Source organism: Bufo bufo, chromosome 2 (assembly GCF_905171765.1).
Source record: "Bufo bufo chromosome 2, aBufBuf1.1, whole genome shotgun sequence".
Classification (NCBI taxonomy): Eukaryota; Metazoa; Chordata; class Amphibia; order Anura; family Bufonidae; genus Bufo; species Bufo bufo.
Genome location: NC_053390.1, coordinates 293,439,354 through 293,457,441, shown reverse-complemented (window position 1 = coordinate 293,457,441; position 18,088 = coordinate 293,439,354). Strand labels below are relative to the sequence as shown.

The 18,088-nt window shown below is 42.4% G+C and overlaps 1 protein-coding gene across 1 annotated transcript; it reads right to left on the bottom strand.

The window, feature by feature from the left end:
• Nucleotides 1-6,854: 6,854 nt before the first annotated feature.
• LOC120991467 (olfactory receptor 6-like) lies at nucleotides 6,855-17,377 on the bottom strand (the record flags this gene model as incomplete). The annotated part of the gene is made up of 2 exons (XM_040420275.1): nucleotides 16,467-17,377; nucleotides 6,855-6,873 (listed from the first exon to the last, which is right to left on the bottom strand). Coding segments are annotated over exons 1-2 (930 nt in total), but the record flags the coding sequence as incomplete, so codon positions are not given.
• Nucleotides 17,378-18,088: the final 711 nt, after the last annotated feature.

Below are 18,088 nucleotides of genomic sequence, written 5' to 3'. Positions count from 1 at the left end.
TACTGTCCGCATTGTAAACCATGTAAAAACAACTTTATATTGATCTGTCAATCACATTTCTTTATGCCCAAGGGGCGTTTTTTCTCCTACCTTCGTGCCCAGCCGCGCCTCAACTGTCGCTTCCTAGCGCCGCCCAGCTCATTATTATTCACTGCGCTGGGCGGCTCTTACATTCCCCGATCCTGTCAGTTGCCGCACATGCCCGATAGATACTTATGGGCATCGGCCTCAATCGGACCATCTGCGCATGCGTCGGCACCCTCCCAAGCCTGTAATTGAATCCAGCGCCCGAGAGAAGAGCGCTGGATTCAATTACAGGCTTGGGAGGGTGCCGGCGCATGCGCAGATGGTCCGATTGAGGCCGATGCCCATAAGTATCTATCGGGCATGCGCGGCAACTGACAGGATCGGGGAATGTAAGAGCCGCCCAGCGCAGTGAATAATAATGAGTTGGGCGGTGCTAGGAATCGACAGTTGAGGCGCGGCTGGGCACGAAGGTAGGAGAAAAAACGCCCCTTGGGCATAAAGAATTGTGAAATAACGCCTTTTGGGCATAAAGAAATGTGATTGACAGATCAATATAAAGTTGTTTTTACATGGTTTACAATGCGGACAGGGGGTACTCTTATATCTTTGGAATACACTTTAATAGACCTATGACTGCATAGGAATAACTAAATATGTTTATATGGCCTGTCAGTGTCCCTTTAAGTTGTTCACATTAAATGTTTTAGGATGGGAATAAAATTGTTTAATGTGAATAACTTTTGGTATGGTTTCTCAAATGACCCCAAATCTTCAGAATATGTTGGCATAGAGTCTTGTAGTATAGGAAGTTTGGGGGAAATCGGTTAACATCTAAGTTGTTTTTTGTACGTTAAGCCACATTAATCTCCCCAAAAAAACAAGCTTAATGTCACTCATTTGCCTTGTGAGCAGCCAAAATCCATGAAACTTCCAGGATAGGTTTGGGAAGCTGGGAACTTAGGTTGTGCAAAGTTTCAAGGCAATTGATTGAGATTTAGGCACAGTATGGCACATTAAGCTACATTAAGCCATTTTCACATTAAATGTTTTAGGATGTTCCAGATTTCTTTATTAAAAATTTGAAACAATTGACATACCACAGATTACAAAATCATTATTACAGGTCATTTACTATATGGTAAATTTCTCCACCGTGTGCAAAAAATTATCATTTCCGTGGGTCCATTAAAAACAAATGGACAGCTCACGGATGACATATGTGCAGCCAAGCTACAAATGACAGAACCTGTCCTATTCTTTTCTGTTTTGCGGACAAGAATAGGTTTTTTTTACAATTGATCCCATGAAAATTGCAGGATGCACATGGACCACATCTGTATTTTGCATTTGTGGACTGCAAAACAGATCCAGTCATGTGCAGGAGACCTTACACTGTGGACTTTCTGTGAGAAAATCTGTATGTAATATGCACCGTGTGCATGTGGAATAATGGAATAACTCTAAGCTGTTTTAGGCCTCGGCCACACATGACTGACTAGCAATGGAGTAGCATGGGTTGCCAGCGACTGGGGCAAGCCAAGTATTGAGCCCCCCCAAACAGTGGACACGCCTCTTTTTACCAACCTGCAATCCTATGTAACACCGCAGATAAAACAGTGATAATGCTCTGAGTACAGATAATAGATGTCATCTGAATTGTACTTCTCTTTAAAGAGGACCATTCATCGGTCCAAACATTGTAAGATAACAATCAAGCTGTGTAAACTGGCTAATCACAGAGCAGAGCTCACAGCTTGGGAGTTTTTTTTCTCCCAGGCCGTGAGCTCTGCGCTGTGATTGGGAGAAGGAGACGCCCAGGAGAAAAAGGGCAGGTTCCTCCCAGTATAACCAAATCAGCGAAAATACGGGAGAACGGTGCGGCGCCCCGGAACAATAGTAAGTGCAGTGAGATCCTGGGGCACCGCTCTACACAGCCTGATAGTTATCTTACAATGTTTGGACCGATGAAAGGTCCTCTTTAAGCAAGACACAGCAGCAGCGCTATAAGAGGAGGGTCTTATTCACACGGCCGTTGTGGTTCCATTCCGTGCAATGCACGGGCAACGTCCATGCAGTGGCCGGGACGGATCGAGACCCAACTTGAATGGGTCCATGATCCGTGATTGCGGAACCATTCAAGTGATGCGGAGTGCACAAGGGCCAGTGGACAATACGGCCACGGAACCACAACGGCCGTGTGAACAAGCCCAAAGGAGGCAGAACCAGCTTTGAGACCCTCGCACAGAACATCCTGATGCTGGCTAGACTCAGGATGTTAAGACAAGGGCATTGTGCACACCATGGCTTATACTGTACCTGTTAACAAGTGGGAGGCACATATGCAAACTGTTGTAATTCCTACACCGTTCACCTGATTTGGATATAAATACCCTCACATTAAAGCTGACAGTCTGCAGTTAAAGAACATCTTGTTCATTACATTTCAAATCCTTTGTGGTGGTGTATGGAGCCAAAAATTTCGAAATTGTGTCGATGTCCCAATATTTATGGACCTCACTGTAGATGTTCTCTTTCCTCATCTTCTCCTTTCGGAGATCAGACCACCATGATTATTTCTTCCAGCCGTATCTCGTTTCTGCAGAGTTTAACACACAGGCATCTTAGTTTCCTCACTTTTCTATACTTCTCCCCCTTCTTGTGCCCCAACATTGTCATCCTGCTTCTACCAGCAATACTGTGCCCACTGTGCTCCCCAATACTATACTGCAGACAACAGTACCATGCAGATAATCCCACCAATAGTAATAGTACTTCCAGACTGTCCTGAATAGTAATAGTGCCCCTACAGGACCCCTAATAGCAACCCCTGTAGCAATGCCCTCCATATTGTGCTCAATAATAATGCACCCACAGAACCCCTAATATTAATAATGCCCTCATAGGAACCCTAGTAGAAATAAGGCACCCTATAGTGTTACCAGCAGTAAAAAGACCCCTCAATAAGGCCCCTATAGAGCCCACAGAAGTAATAAGGCTGATTTATAAGACACCCCTGTAGTAGCCCCAGTATTCATAAAGCCCCACTGCAGTGCCCCCTGTATTATAACGTCCCCTCACCCCATAGTGTCTATATGTATAATGCCCTCTGTATTGATAATATATATAATGGCTCCTCTGTATTGTTAGTTTATATAGTTCCCCTTCTGTCTTATTAGTACATAATGGCCCCCTGTTTATTAATATATATAATTCCCTATCCACAGTATATAAAATGCTCTCCCCTGTTCCCGTTGTGCCCCCAATACTGCATGCATTAACATATACATACATTTAAAAATATATATATACTCACCTGTAATCCTCTCTTTGTCGTTGCCTATGGCCTGAGTTCCAGCATCCTGGCGCAGGAAGTCACACTGTGCCCTCCTGTGCCACGTCATCCCGCAAGACCGGGCGCAGGAGGTCACATGAGGTACCCCCCTCAGCATACAATCTTACACGGCCCCCCTCCTTACAATCCTACACTGCCTCCCTCCATACAATGCACAGCCCCCCCCCCTCCATACAATCCTACACTGTCTCCCTCCATACAATCTTACACAGCCCCTCTTCATACAATCCTACACTGCCTCCATCCATACAATCTTGTACATCTCCCTCAAATCTTACACAGAAACCTCCTTAATTCACAGTTCCCCCTGCCCTCAGCAGATCCACAGTATTTACATGTGCCTCCTCCTTTCTTTCTCCCACCCTGCGCTGACGTTCCTGGGCACTCATCCGTGACCCAATCTCCTTCTCTGTGCTGTGTGCCAGCTTCTGACCCACGTGACCTAGGAATGTCACATGATATTGTGAGTCGCAGGTCCCTACCGTGCATGTGGTTTAACCTTTACCCTGCCTGTGCCCTTCTACTGCCTCATAGCTTTCTGGCCTAGTGGCCTGAAGCCTATGAGGCTAAACTGCAGGGAGACAGTAATCTACTGTCTACTGCTGCCTGGAGCCGCCTCCAATTTGGCGCAAACCCCCCCCCCCCCCCCCCCCCGCGCTACGCCACTGCTAACTAGCTGTGGCTTTTATGTCGCAGATTTTCATGCAGCAAATCAATGGAGAGGGTAAAATTTGCTGGTTTTTCCCAACAAAAACTGTATGTAATATGCGCAGTTTTGTTGTGTTTTTTTTTTTTTTGTGGAAATGCAAAAAAAAAAACGCAGCAGATATTTAGGGTGTCTGCATTAAAACCTTACAAAAAATGCACAGAACTACACACCATTTATCGTGTTTTATATGTGTATTTATGTGCGTTTCAATAGCATATCCGCACTAAATTCTGCAATGTCTAATTGAGGATATTGGTGCGGATTAGATGCAGTTTTGCTGCAGATCTCACCCTTCAGTTAAAAAGGGTGAAATCCACAGCTAAAATTGCAAGCATTATTGACATGCTGCAGATTTAGAAATCCGCAATGCAGGTCAATTTCCGCACGGAAACAATCTTTGCTGGTATTGTAACACGCTGCGGTTTTTCGACACGGGAATTCGGCAGAATAACTGCACGTATTCCGCAACATGTGCAGGTGGCCTGAACGTCTCTTTTGATCACTAATGGTGACGATAAGAGATGGTCTTGCGGTTCGCCCGGCGATCGTTTCGCGGCGAACTTTGATCTTTCGGGGTTCGCCAAACAGGCGAACATATGGAGATGTCCGCCGGCGCAATATCCTTTTACATTGTAAAGAACTTTGACCCATGACACATCCATCAGGTGGTGCAGGACAGCCATTTGAGACGTTTCAGCACATGGACATACCGCCTACCTTATAAATAAACCTGATCTGGCCGCCATTTTACATTCAGTCTTTTGCCAGTGTAGGGAGAGGTTGCTGTGTGGAGCAGGGACAGACTGTTAGGGACACCAATCGCTAGCTAGCTTTCAAAGACTGGTATAGGTGTGCTATTGATAGGTGTGACTTACCGGGGGGTGTAATATACTTATAATATACTTTCTAACATAGAAAATATACTATAGTGCATTTGTGCAGCAATCTCTTAATCTTACACCAGTACGAGGGTTATTAAGAGTGCAGTGTGCACCTGTTTTTGTTATAGTATTTTTACTGTTTATCACATCCACACATTTGCTATCCTGTGTAGGATGTCCATTGTGGTACATGTGGTCCGCTGCAGGCATCCTCCATTGTATGCATTTTTGCTGGGGATTGCCATTAGCAGCGGACCACAAGTGCAGGATCTGCCCCCCTGTATAGATGCACCACTGCATATGGGGTTGAGCACTTCCTGCTTTTTAATACCACGCCAATTTGTAGTTTGTATTTTGAATTTTTTGGAGGTGTAGAAACTCCTAGTCTGAATGTGCCTTCATTTCCATCCACAGGCAGCATTCTGGTGCACATGTGAGGCCCGGACTATATCAGCCAGTCTTGGGTGGGGCTCAGAGCTCTCTGCCTCCTCCCATTGTATGCATGGTCACATGCTGGAGGTTACTGGGAGATTGCTTTGAGTCGGACCTTGTGCCCCTGTAATTCTCCCACTGGCTCCTGGTATTGCCCACACGGCCCAGGCAGGTTTAGCGTTAGGTCCCGAGCTACTTGAGAAACCTTGGCGCGGTGCTCGGGCTCAGACATGGCTAATCTCTCAATTTTGCACCAGTATGAGGGTTAATAAGACCGCAGTGTGCACCTGTCTTTGTTTTTGTTATTGCATTTAGGTAGTGCAGCATTTCTTTGTGATTTGCTGCGTTACCTCAGCTACAGATAGTGACAAATGACATTGGAACAAATAATTTCTACTGGTGTGATAGACCAGTTGCCCCCCAAAAAAAGTGATTGGAGCAGGGGTGTTATATACCAATTATATACAGTGGATATAAAAAGTCTACACACCCCTGTTAAAATGTCAGGTTTCTGTGATGTAAAAAAATTAGACAAAGATAAATCATTTCAGAACTTTTTCCACCTTTAAAGGGATTCTGTCACCAGGATTAATGATATGTAGATATTTATATGTGCCCATTAGTCTTCATGCAGTGTTTACAATGATCCCTCTGTTTATGCTCTGTGTGCCTTATATTCTTATAAAAAGCTATCTTATTCATATATAAATCACCTCTGTCAGGAGCCCAAGGGGTTGTCCCACGATCGTTGTGGGGTCGGTGAGCTATTTCCAAGACATCTATTCAGTTGTCCCACGATCTCCTGGAGCCCAGCCGCGCCCATCGATCCAGAGCTCAGCACCGCCTACTACTTAATTTATTCACTCCACTATCCCTGACGTCAGTTCTTCTCAGTGCTGTAATCTCGCGCAGAGGGAGCGGCACATGCGCAGTTGACTCGTCGAAGCCGGTGCCAGCAGTCCGCATGTGCGCAGACTACAGTGTCCACTGTGCCTGCGCGAGACTACGGAGCAGAGATTCCATGACGTCAGGATAGTGCAGTGAATAAATTAAGTAGTAGGCGGTGCTGGGCTCCGGATCGATTGGCGCGGCTGGGCTACAGGAGATCGTGGGACAACCCCTTGGGCTCCTGACAGAGGTTATTTACATAAGAATATAAGGCACACAGAGCATAAACAAAGGGATCATTGTAAACACTAGATTAAGACTGATAGGCACATATAAATATCTACATATTGTTAATCCTGGTGACAGAATCCCTTTAATGTGACCTATAAACTGTACCACTCAATTGAAAAACAAACTGAAATCTTTTAAGTGGAGGGAAGAAAACAAAAAACCCAAAAAATATAATGTGGTTGCATAAGTGTGCACACCCTCTTATAACTGGGGATGTAGCTGTGTTCAGAATTAAGCAATCACATTCAAAATCATGTTAAATAGGAGTCAGCATACACCTGCCACCATTTAAAGTGCCTCTGATTAACCCCAAATGAAGTTCAGCTGCTCTAGTTGGTCTTTCCTGAAATTTTCTTAGTCGCATCCTACAGCAAAAGCCATGGTGCACAGAGAGCTTCCAAAGCATCAGAGGGATCTCATTGTTAAAAGGTATCAGTCAGGAGAAGGGTACAAAAGAATTTCCAAGGCATTAGATATACCATGGAACACAGTGAAGACAGTCATCATCAAGTGGAGAAAATATGGCACAACATTGACATTACCAAGAACTAGACGTCCCTCCAAAATTGATGAAAAGACGAGAAGAAAACTGGTCTGGGAGGTGTCAGCGCAATTCATGCGCTTCTCTTTCTTCTTTGTGTGGTGCCAAATCAATTAGAAGTACAAGTATATGTACACCATACTGCTTTATAATAAAACCAGACACACTAGGTGGTTTCATGAAAGCATCTTCTCTCTTCTCTGAGCCATGGTAGCAGAGGCGCACTTTATTCACATTACATTGACTTAAATAGCAGACATGACATCACAAAAGGGGTGTTCCTTAAGAAGAGACTATTGGCTCCTTAACCTGATAGGAGTGGTTTCAGCATCTTTAACTGAGTTCATAGGTATATTTGAAAACTGTAATGTAATCCCCATTTTCCCCCTCCCTTATTGATCTTAAACAAAAGAATGCACACATGGATCAAACATTTGGTTTGCGGCCATCTTGTGGACAAAAATGTGTACTACAGAATGTTCACACCACATACACATTCTCTCACAGAGGCTACCAAGAGGCCTACAGCAACATTAAAGGAGCTGCAGGAATATCTGGCAAGTACTGGCTGTGTGGTACATGTGACAACAATCTCCCGTATTCTTCATATGTTTGGGCTATGGGGTAGAGTGGCAAGACGAAAGCCTTTTCTTACGAAGAAAAACATCCAAGCCAGGCTACATTTTGCAAAAACACATCTGAAGTCTCCCAAAAGCATGTGGGAAAAGGTGTTATGGTCTGATGAAACCAAGGTTGAACTTTTTGGCCATAATTCCAAAAGATATGTTTGGTGCAAAAACAACACTGCACATCACCAAAAGAACTGGAGGGAATTATGAACAGTTCCAAATACCAGTCAATATTGGCACAAAACCTTCAGGCTTCTTCTAGAAAGCTGAACATGAAGAGGAACTTCATCTTTCAACATGACAACGACCCAAAGCATACATCCAAATCAACAAAGGAATGGCTTCACAAAAAGAAGATTAAAGTTTTGGAATGGCCCAGCCAGAGCCCAGACCTGAATCCGATTGAAAATCTGTGGGGTGATCTGAAGAGGGCTGTGCACAGAAGATGCCCTCGCAATCTGACAGATTTGGAGTGTTTTTGCAAAGAAGAGTGGGCAAATCTTGCCAAGTCAAAATGTGCCATGCTGATAGACTTATACCCAAAAAGACTGAGTGCTGTAATAAAATCAAAAGGTGCTTCAACAAAGTATTAGTTTAAGGGTGTGCACACTTATGCAACCATATTATTTTATTTTTATATTTTTTCTTCCCTCTACCTAAAAGATTTCAGTTTGTTTTTCAATTGAGTTGTACAGTTTATAGGTCACATTAAAGGTGGAAAAAGTTCTGAAATGATTTATCTTTGTCTAATTTTTTTACATCATAGAAACCTGACATTTTAACAGGGGTGTATAAACTTTTTATATCCACTGTACTTTCTATATAGTGCATTTGGGTAGTGCAGCATTTGTTTGCGGTTTAGCTGCGTTACCTCAGCTACAGATAGTGACAAACGCCATTGGAACAAATAATTTCTGCTGGTGTGATATACCAGTTCCCCCCCAAAATAACTGATTGAAGCAGGGGTGTTATACAGTGGGGCAAAAAGGTATTTAGTCAGCCATCAATTGTGCAAGTTCTTCCACTTAAAATGATGAGAGAGGCCTGTAATTTTAATCATGGGTACACTTCAACTATGAGAGACAGAATGGGGGGAAAGAATACAGGAAATCACATTGTAGGATTTCTAATGAATTCATTGGTAAATTCCTCGGTAAAATAAGTATTTGGTCACCTACAAACAAGCAATATTTCTGGCTCTCACAGACCTGTAACTTCTTATTTAAGAGGCTCCTCTGTCCTCCACTCGTTACCTGTATTAATGGCACCTGTTTGAACTTGTTATCACTATAAAAGACACCTGTCCACAACCTCAAACAGTCACACTCCAAACTCAACTATCGCCAAGACCAAAGAGCTGTCGAAAGACAACAGAAACAAAATTGTAGACCTGCACCAGGCTGGGAAGACTGAATCTGCAATAGGCAAGCAGCTTGGTGTGAAGAAATCAACTGTGGGAGCAATTATTAGAAAATGGAAGACATACAAGACCACTGATAATCTCCCTCGATCTGGGGCTCCACGCAAGATCTCAACTCGTGGGGTCAAAATGATCACAAGAACGGTGAGCAAAAATCCCAGAACCACATGGGGGGACCTAGTGAATAACCTGCAGAGAGCTGGGACCAAAGTAACAAAGGCTGCCATCAGTAACACACTACGCCGCCAGGGACTCAAATGCAGTGCCAGACGTGTCCCCCTGCTTAAGTCAGTATATGTCCGGGCCCATCTGAAGTTTGCTAGAGAGCATTTAGATGATCCAGAAGAGGAATGGGAGAATGTCATATGGTCAGATGAAGCCAAAGTAGAACTTTCTGGTAAAAACTCAACTCGTCATGTTTGGAGGAGAAAGAATGCTGAGTTTCATCCAAAGAACACCATACCTACTGTGAAGCATGGGGGTGGAAACATCATGCTTTGGGGCTGTTTTTCTGCAAAGAGACCAGGACGACTGATCCGCGTAAAGGAAAGAATGAATTTGGCCATGTATCGTGAGATTTTGAGTGAAAACCTCCTTCCCTCAGCAAGGGCATTGAAGATGAAACGTGGCTGGGTCTTTCAGCATGACAAAGATCCCAAACGCACCACCAGGGCAACGAAGGAGTGGCTTTGTAAGAAGCTTTAAAAGGTCCTGGAGTGGCCTAGCCAGTCTCCAGATCTCTTCCCCATAGAAAACCTTTGGGGGAGTTGAAAGTCTGTGTTGCCCAGCGACAGCCCCAAAACATCACTGTTCTAAAGGAGATCTGCATGGAGGAATGGGCCAAAATACCAGCAACAGTGTGTGAAAACCTTGTGAAGACTTGCAGAAAACGTTTGCCCTCTGTCATTGCCAACAAAGGGTATATATGAAAGTATTGAGATGAACTTTTGTTATTGACCAAATACCTATTTTCCACCATAATTTGCAAATACATTCTTAAAAAATCTGACAATGTGATTTTCTGTATTTTTTTTTCTCATTGTGTCTTTCATAGTTGAAGTGTACCTATGATGAAAATTACACGCCTCTCTCATCTTTTTAAGTGGGAGAACTTGCACAATTGGTGGCTGACTAAATACTTTTTTGCCCCACTGTATACCTTATATACTTTCTATATAGTGCAGTTGGGTAGTGCAGCATTTGTTTGTGGTTTAGCTGCATTACCTCAGCTACAGATAGTGACAAACGACATTGGAACAAATAATTTCTACTGGTGTGATATACCAGTTGCCCCCCCAAAAAACTGATTGAAGCAGGGGTGTTATATACCAATAATATTGATGGGCTAAACGAGGAGCTGGGACGATCGGATCCTAAAACAGACAACAGAATTATGGGTCATCTATGTTTATTGAGGCCACCCATTTAACCACTGGACCCTTGATGTTTGTACAGAGACTATGCCTGCAATGAACCCCGGCTACACTATATAACGGTCCTGGCGTGTTTTTTACTAAACTGTCTGTACTTAGTCCGAGTGATTGACTCCTCCAGCTACTAAGAAATGGTCCCCTTGATTATCTTCTGGGTATCTTATGCATAACAACGGATATCTTACTATCCATACTGATACCCGGCACCCAAATCCTACTGACTCCCTGATGATCCCACAAAGTGGGGGAAACGCGTCAGGGTACTATAAATGACGTATATTTGTATATCTGAGGGTGTACTGTGTACCTAGATAGTTGTATTATCTCAGCACTAGGGATGTATACACAGCTCACCAATAGGCCCTATATTTATAGGGTAGGGTGTATGTGTTATTGTTGTTGTTATTTGTATGTATAGTATCTGTCCATCTCTAAGCACCTATTCAAGTTATTATATATTTTTTCCTTACCTTCTAGTACCACCTTGTTAGGGTTGTGTGAGGATTAGACTAGCCCAGGTTCGAGGACAGGGAGTCCCCACCATTAGGGGTCGTCCCTGGGCTGAGGAATAGACCAGGGAGAGACAATAGGGACAGTTTCCCTATATCCCCTGGTACCTTAAGAAGTGCTTATTGTGGACTTATCTGAGTGGATCCTCAGTGATTACCGTCTTTTGATTTTAAAGGATTGAAATTAAATATATGAATTTTAAGGGTTATATGATTTGTTGGACTTACCGCAGCTACACAGAGTGACAAACACCATTGGAACAAATAATTTTTACTGGTGTAATATACCAGTTGCCTGCCCAAAAAATTGATTGAAGCAGGGGTGTGAAATACCAATTATATACTTTCTATATAGTGCATTTGGGTAGTGCAGCATTTCTTTGGGGTTTTGCTGCGTTACCTAAGCTACACAGAGTGACAAACGCACTTGGAACAAATAATTTCTACTGGTGTGATATACCAGTTGCCCCCCCAAAAAAATTATTGAAGCAGGGGTGTTATATACAAATTATATCCTTTTTATATAGTGCATTTGGGCAGTGCAGCATTTGTTTGCTGTTTTGCTGCATTACCTCAGCTACAGATAGTGACAAACGACATTGGAACAAATAATTTCTACTGGTGTGATATACCAGTTGCCCCCCCAAAAAAAACTGATTGAAGCAGGGGTGTTATATGCCAATTATATACTTTCTATATAGTGCATTTGGGTAGTGCAGCATTTTTTTGCGAATTAGCGGTGTTACCTCAGTTCACAGCGTAACAAACACTACTGGAACAAATAATTTCTACTGGTGTGATATACCAGTTGCCCCCCCAAAAAACTGATTGAAGCAGGGGTGTGATATACCAATAATATACTTTCTATATAGTGCATTTAGGTAGTGCAGCATTTGTTTGCGGTTTTGCTGCATTACCTCAGCTCACAGAGTGACAAACGCAATTGGAATAAATAATTTCTACTGGTGTGATATACCAGTTGCTCCCCAAAAAAACTAATTGAAGCAGGGGTGTTATATACCAATAATATACTTTCTATATAGCTAGCCGACCCTAACTCGGTGGCGTGCACAGCAGAGCCTGAAAAGTCGATACTGTGCTGCAAACAATCCAGGGCAGCCTGCCGAATACAGATCCTACCTATCTAATTAATGGCAGGTACAAGCTTAGTTTCAGATTCTGCGGGTACCACTAAAACAGCGCGATGAACACAACAAAACCCAGGTTCACTGACCTGATACCATCTGGTAACAGAGGATGTCTCGAATCAGGATAGTTCCAGGCCTGTAAGCACACCTCCGGTCTTGCTGAGTAGATGTCCTTTTCTTTCAAAGCTCCAATCAGCTCTGCTGGAGACAATCCCTTCTCCTAAGGATAGGATCTGGGTACGGAACGGGTGACAGTCCCTCTCTAATATTACCCTGATCACTGCAGGACACTCCAACGCTGTGATGAGACCGGCTTGTCTCACACACACCATCCTCCCAAGATGTCTGACTCTCTCCTTCCTGTTCTTCTCAGAAAACAGCCTGCATGAGTCATAAGCATGAGTCATCAGCTCCTTTGCATATTCAAATCCAGCAGTCACTTTAGCTGTGTGGGGAAACAGCGGCCACTAGTGCCCAAAATGCCAAATGACAGTTCCAATACAATTATGCACAAACCTTATACAGGAAGAGCTGTTCCACAATCTCACAACCTCACAGTCCAAACTGAAGTTTGGGAACAGGGTGGGGCTTATCTCCAAAACACTTTAAAGGACACTCAGAGCACTGTGAAAGAGCTTCAACCTGTGTGCAGGTATACTATACAGTACCAGGATACTGATGACACATGGTGGTAACCCAGCTTTCACAGGACTTTGAAAGGAAAATCTTTCCATATTTTGCATCATGTCAGAGAGCAGGGGATGTATTTGACATGGTATATTTAGTATTCTGCAGTCTATAACAGCTCCACATGGTTTTAACCCAGCTTTCCATAACCGCGAAAGGCAATTCGACCTACCTATGACACTATTTATGAGTGAGGAGGGGGCTGACCTTGGTACATTTATTATTGCACAGTACCTGTTATAGCTCCACATGGTGTTAACCCAGCTCATTGCAACTTTTTTCAAAAAAATGCATAAGAGTTGCAATGTACTCTTAGTCCCCTGGTGGCATGCAAACTGATGGAGCCTGTGTAATAGATGCAATTATATTTTAAAGGGGTATACTCATCTTGGATATTGGGGGCATATCACTAGGATATACCCCCAATGTCTGATAGGTATGGGTCCCACTTCTGAGACCCACACCTATACTTAGAATGGGAAACACACCATGCAAGCGCAGCCATCGCTCCATTCACTTCTATGGGGTTATGAAAATAGCCAAACCAGCGCTCAGCTATTCTCAGCAGTCCCAAAGAAATGAATGGAGGGCAACTGTGCATGGAATGTCAGAAACTGTCCAGGAATTGTCAGATTTTATGTACTAGCTAAATTAGCGGGAACCCACAAAACAAGGATTTTTTTGCTGAGGAGTGTTACTTACCCCATCATTGAAGGGGTTGCCTACCATATAAATTTATCATCTATCAACAGGATAAGTGCTAAGCAACCAATGTTGGTCTGACCACTGGGACCTTCTATGGTTATGAGAATAGGGTCCCTTAGTCCCAGAGTGAATAAAGTGATGCAACTGTTTGCAATGGCACTGCCAAAATAAATGCCCTAGAACAGTGCTTGACGGACTACGGCAGTCCCATAGAGCTTAATGGATCCGTAGTGTATTCACTGGGGCGGGCTAGGGGAGACTTTAGTTTCATTCTTTCAGTGCATCAAAAATGAAAAAATGGAGAAACTTTGCAAATAGTAAATAAATGTGTGCCTACAGTTATTATATTGGCCCATGAGGTTCTACAGTAACAGATTGTTTAGTCATCTGTCCCCTACTTCTTTCCTACCTAACCAATACGTGTTAAGGAGCATTTGCACACGCTGACTGAGCAGGCAATTATCAGGAAGGAACCAATCCTTGTCAGTAAAGATGAAGAACTGCAACTGCATTTACATGCAGCAATCACCTCTGTTGTATGGGGACAAGTGATGAAGTGTCCACATAAATGATGATTTCACCCAATGAATGAACATTTTCTTGTTTATCAGATAATCAGCAGACAATTATTCAGAACGAGTATTTATACTAACGTCAGTTCCCGAAAATCAGCCCGACATTTGTCCCATGTAAATCCTGTTACCATGAATACACACAGTGAGGAACAGAAGTATTTGAACACCCTGCGATTTTGCAAGTTCTCTTACTTAGAAATCATGGAGGGGTCTGAAATTCACATTGTAGGTGCATTCCCACTCTGAGAGACAGAATAAAAAAATAATAATCAGGAAATCACATTGTATGATTTTTAAAGAATTTATTTGTCTTGCACTGCTGAACATAAGTATTAGAATACCTGAGAAACAGTAAGAATTTTGGCTCTCAAAGACCTGTTAATGTGCCTTTAAAAAGTCCACCTCTACTCCACTTTTTAATCTAACTTAGTAGCACCTGTCTGAGCTCTTTAAAGACACCTGTCCACCCCATAGTCAGTCAGACGCCAACTACTACCATGGGCAAGACCAAAGAGCTGTCAAAAGACACCAGAGACAAAATTGTGAACCTCCACAAGGCTGGAAAGGGCTACGGGGCAATTTCAAAGCAGCTTGGTGAAAATAGATCAACTGTTGGAGCAATTGTTAGAAAATGGAAGAGGCTAAAGATGACTGTCATTCTCCCTTGGACTGGGGCTCCATGCAAGATCTCACCTCGTGGGGTATCACTGATGATAAGAAAGGTGAGGAATCAGCCCAGAACTACAAGGGAGGAACTGATCAATTACATGAAGAGAGCTGGGACCACAGTTTCAAAGGTCACTGTCGGTAGAACACTACGCTGTCATGGTTTCAAATCATGATGGCAATGATCCAGAGGAGGCATGGGAGAAAGTCATGTGGTCAGATGAGACCAAAGTAGAACTTTGTGGTCTAAACTTCACTCATCGTGTTTGGAGGAAAAAGAAGAATGAGTTGCATCCCAAGAACACCATTCCTACTGTGAAGCATGGGGGCGGTAACATCATGCTTTGGGGGTGCTTTTCTGCGAAGGGGACAGGACGACTGCACTGTATTAAGGAGAGGATGAATGGGGCCATTTATTGTGAGTTTTTGAGCAACAACCTCCTTCCCTCAGTCAGAGCATTGAAGATGGGTCGTAACTGGGTCTTCCAACATGACAGCGACCCGAAGCACACAGCCAGGATAACCAAGGAGTGGCTCCATAAGAAGCATATCAAGCTTCATTGAGTGGCCTAGCCAGTCTCCAAACCGAAATCCAATAGAACATCTTTGGAGGGAGCTGAAACGCTGTGTTGCTCAGCGACAGCCCTGAACCTGACAAATCTAGAGGAGATCTGTGTGGAGGAGTGGGCCAAAATCCCTGTTGCAGTGTGTGCAAACCTGGTCAAGAACTACAGGAAACGTTTGACCTCTGTAATTGCAAACAAATGCTTCTGTACCAAATATTAACACTGATTTTCTCAGGTGTTCAAATACTTATGTTCAGCAGTGCAAGACAAATAAATTCTTTAAAAATCATACAATGTGATTTCCTGATTTATATATATTTTTTATTCTGTCTCTCAGAGTGGGAATGCACCTACAATGTGAATTTGAGACCCCTCCATGATTTCTAAGTGGGAGAACTTGCAAAATCGCAGGGTGTTCAAATACTTCTGTTCCTCACTGTATAGGTTAGTACAAGAGATGTATTATAGACATAAAACAACCACAATAACAACAAAAACAATTGCAACCTTTTTAGACTTTGTGCAAAGTTGCTTCTATTTCCTTTTATATGCATTATAATAAAATGGTTGCAAAGTTCGATATAAACTGTAAAGTTTAGTTTTGTAGTTTTACAGCCCTGGTATTTTATTATACCAAATATTAGATGTCATGTTGCAAAGGTTAACTTAAACATAGAAAGACATAAAGCGATTTGAATGTTTCCTGAAATGGTCAGAACATGATTTTTATTCACTGTGAACTGTATTTTGAGGATGTTTTATCAGGTCATGAATTGTGTAGCTTGACAGAATGTGAATATTAATTATATAATGACCATAAACATACAATCACTATACAACAATCATACCGTAAATATACAGTAAACATAAATATACCATAACTATGCTGTGATTTAAATGTATAGTGCAGTATGCTAATAAAACAATTTTCCAATAGTAAAAGCATGTTTCAGCTGGCTGGAGAGTATGCCAACTACCCTAGGACTATGCTACATAATGTCACAAATGATTTCTTTATTGTCTGTTTCACTTCTTCATTTCTTAGGCAATAAATGATTGGGTTTAGAAATGGCGTCAAAATAGAATACAAAAGAGTGACCAGTTTATTCCTATTATATGGGCTAGCCCTTTTAGGCCTGGCGTATATGAACAGTGTTGCTGTATAAAATATGATAACAACAGTTAAATGGGATGCACAGGTAGAAAAGGCCTTTTGACGCCCCATGTTATTAGGTATTGTGACTACTGCCCAGAGAATGCATATGTAGGTTATGATTATCATTACAAGAGGAATCATAATAATTACCATAGCGAGGATGAAATCAACCAACTCCGTAAAAGACATGTCTGTGCAAGCTAAGTTTAGCACTGGAGAAATATCACAAAAAAAGTGGTTGATGACATTGGGGCCACAAAAATTCAACCTAAAAATAAAAATAGCTTTAATCAGGGCAGTGGAGAATCCCAGTACCCAGGTGCCAATGGTCAACTGCAAACAGAAGGTGTTGTTCATGATGACTGGATAGAGTAGAGGGAAACATATAGCAATGTATCTGTCAAATGCCATAGCTGCTAAAAGCACACATTCAGTACAGGCCAATGATATAAAAATATACAATTGAAGCATGCAGGCAAAGAAAGAGATCTTATTGTTCTGAGTCAAGAAGTTGTTTAGAAGATTGGGGACAGTAATGGTAACATACCAGATTTCTAAGAAGGACAGGCTAGCTAGAAGATAGTACATGGGCTTATGGAGTTTTACATTACATTTAATAGTTATGATGATGACCACATTTTCCATGACAGTTAAAAGATATATTATTAGGAACACTGCAAAAAGAACATGCTGCAACTCTGGACGTGTCGGGAAGCCGATTAGGATGAATTCAGTGATGTTCTTAGCATTATGAGTTTCCATTATGGAACATACCTGCAGATGATACATACAACAGTACAAATACAGTGTCAAAATCTTACAATTTAAGCTTTATGTACTATAATGCGCATACATTGCATCATTTGATTAGAGCAAAAGATAAGTCCCAGTAACCTGAGGGGTCCCAAATACCCTTGTGCCACATAAGAAAACACTGGTATTATAGAAAGTGCATGCTGGTCAAGTTACACCTCTGGCTGGAGGGAAGGGGTTAGGTCAAGAATTTGGCATGAGGGGGGGGTACCATTTAATTTTTGCCTCTGGCCAGAAAGTACTGAGGGAAGGGGAGCCCAAGCTGAACCAGGGGTTGGTGCCATCCTGGACGGAGCTACACTATGGGTAACTTTACAGTTTTTTCTAGAGGTGGGACGAATCCAATTTTTTTAGAATCCAAATCCGAATTTTGAAAAGGTTCTCGAATCTCTCAAATCTTTTGAATCTCGAATCCTACGAATCCTGTACATAAGAATTGTGTGAACGGTGTAAGAAACAAAGTGATCCAAACTCAATATTCTTTTAATATGAAAAAATAAAGAGTCCTTACTTTTTTAACAAAGTAATCGGATTTGTATTCGAAAAAAAATGGAAATACAGGGTAATACAGCGCACATACCTCTTACATCCAGTGATGTCTCTTTGACGTAGATGTTCTCTTTCCTCATCTTCTCCTTTCAGACCTTCAGATCAGACCTC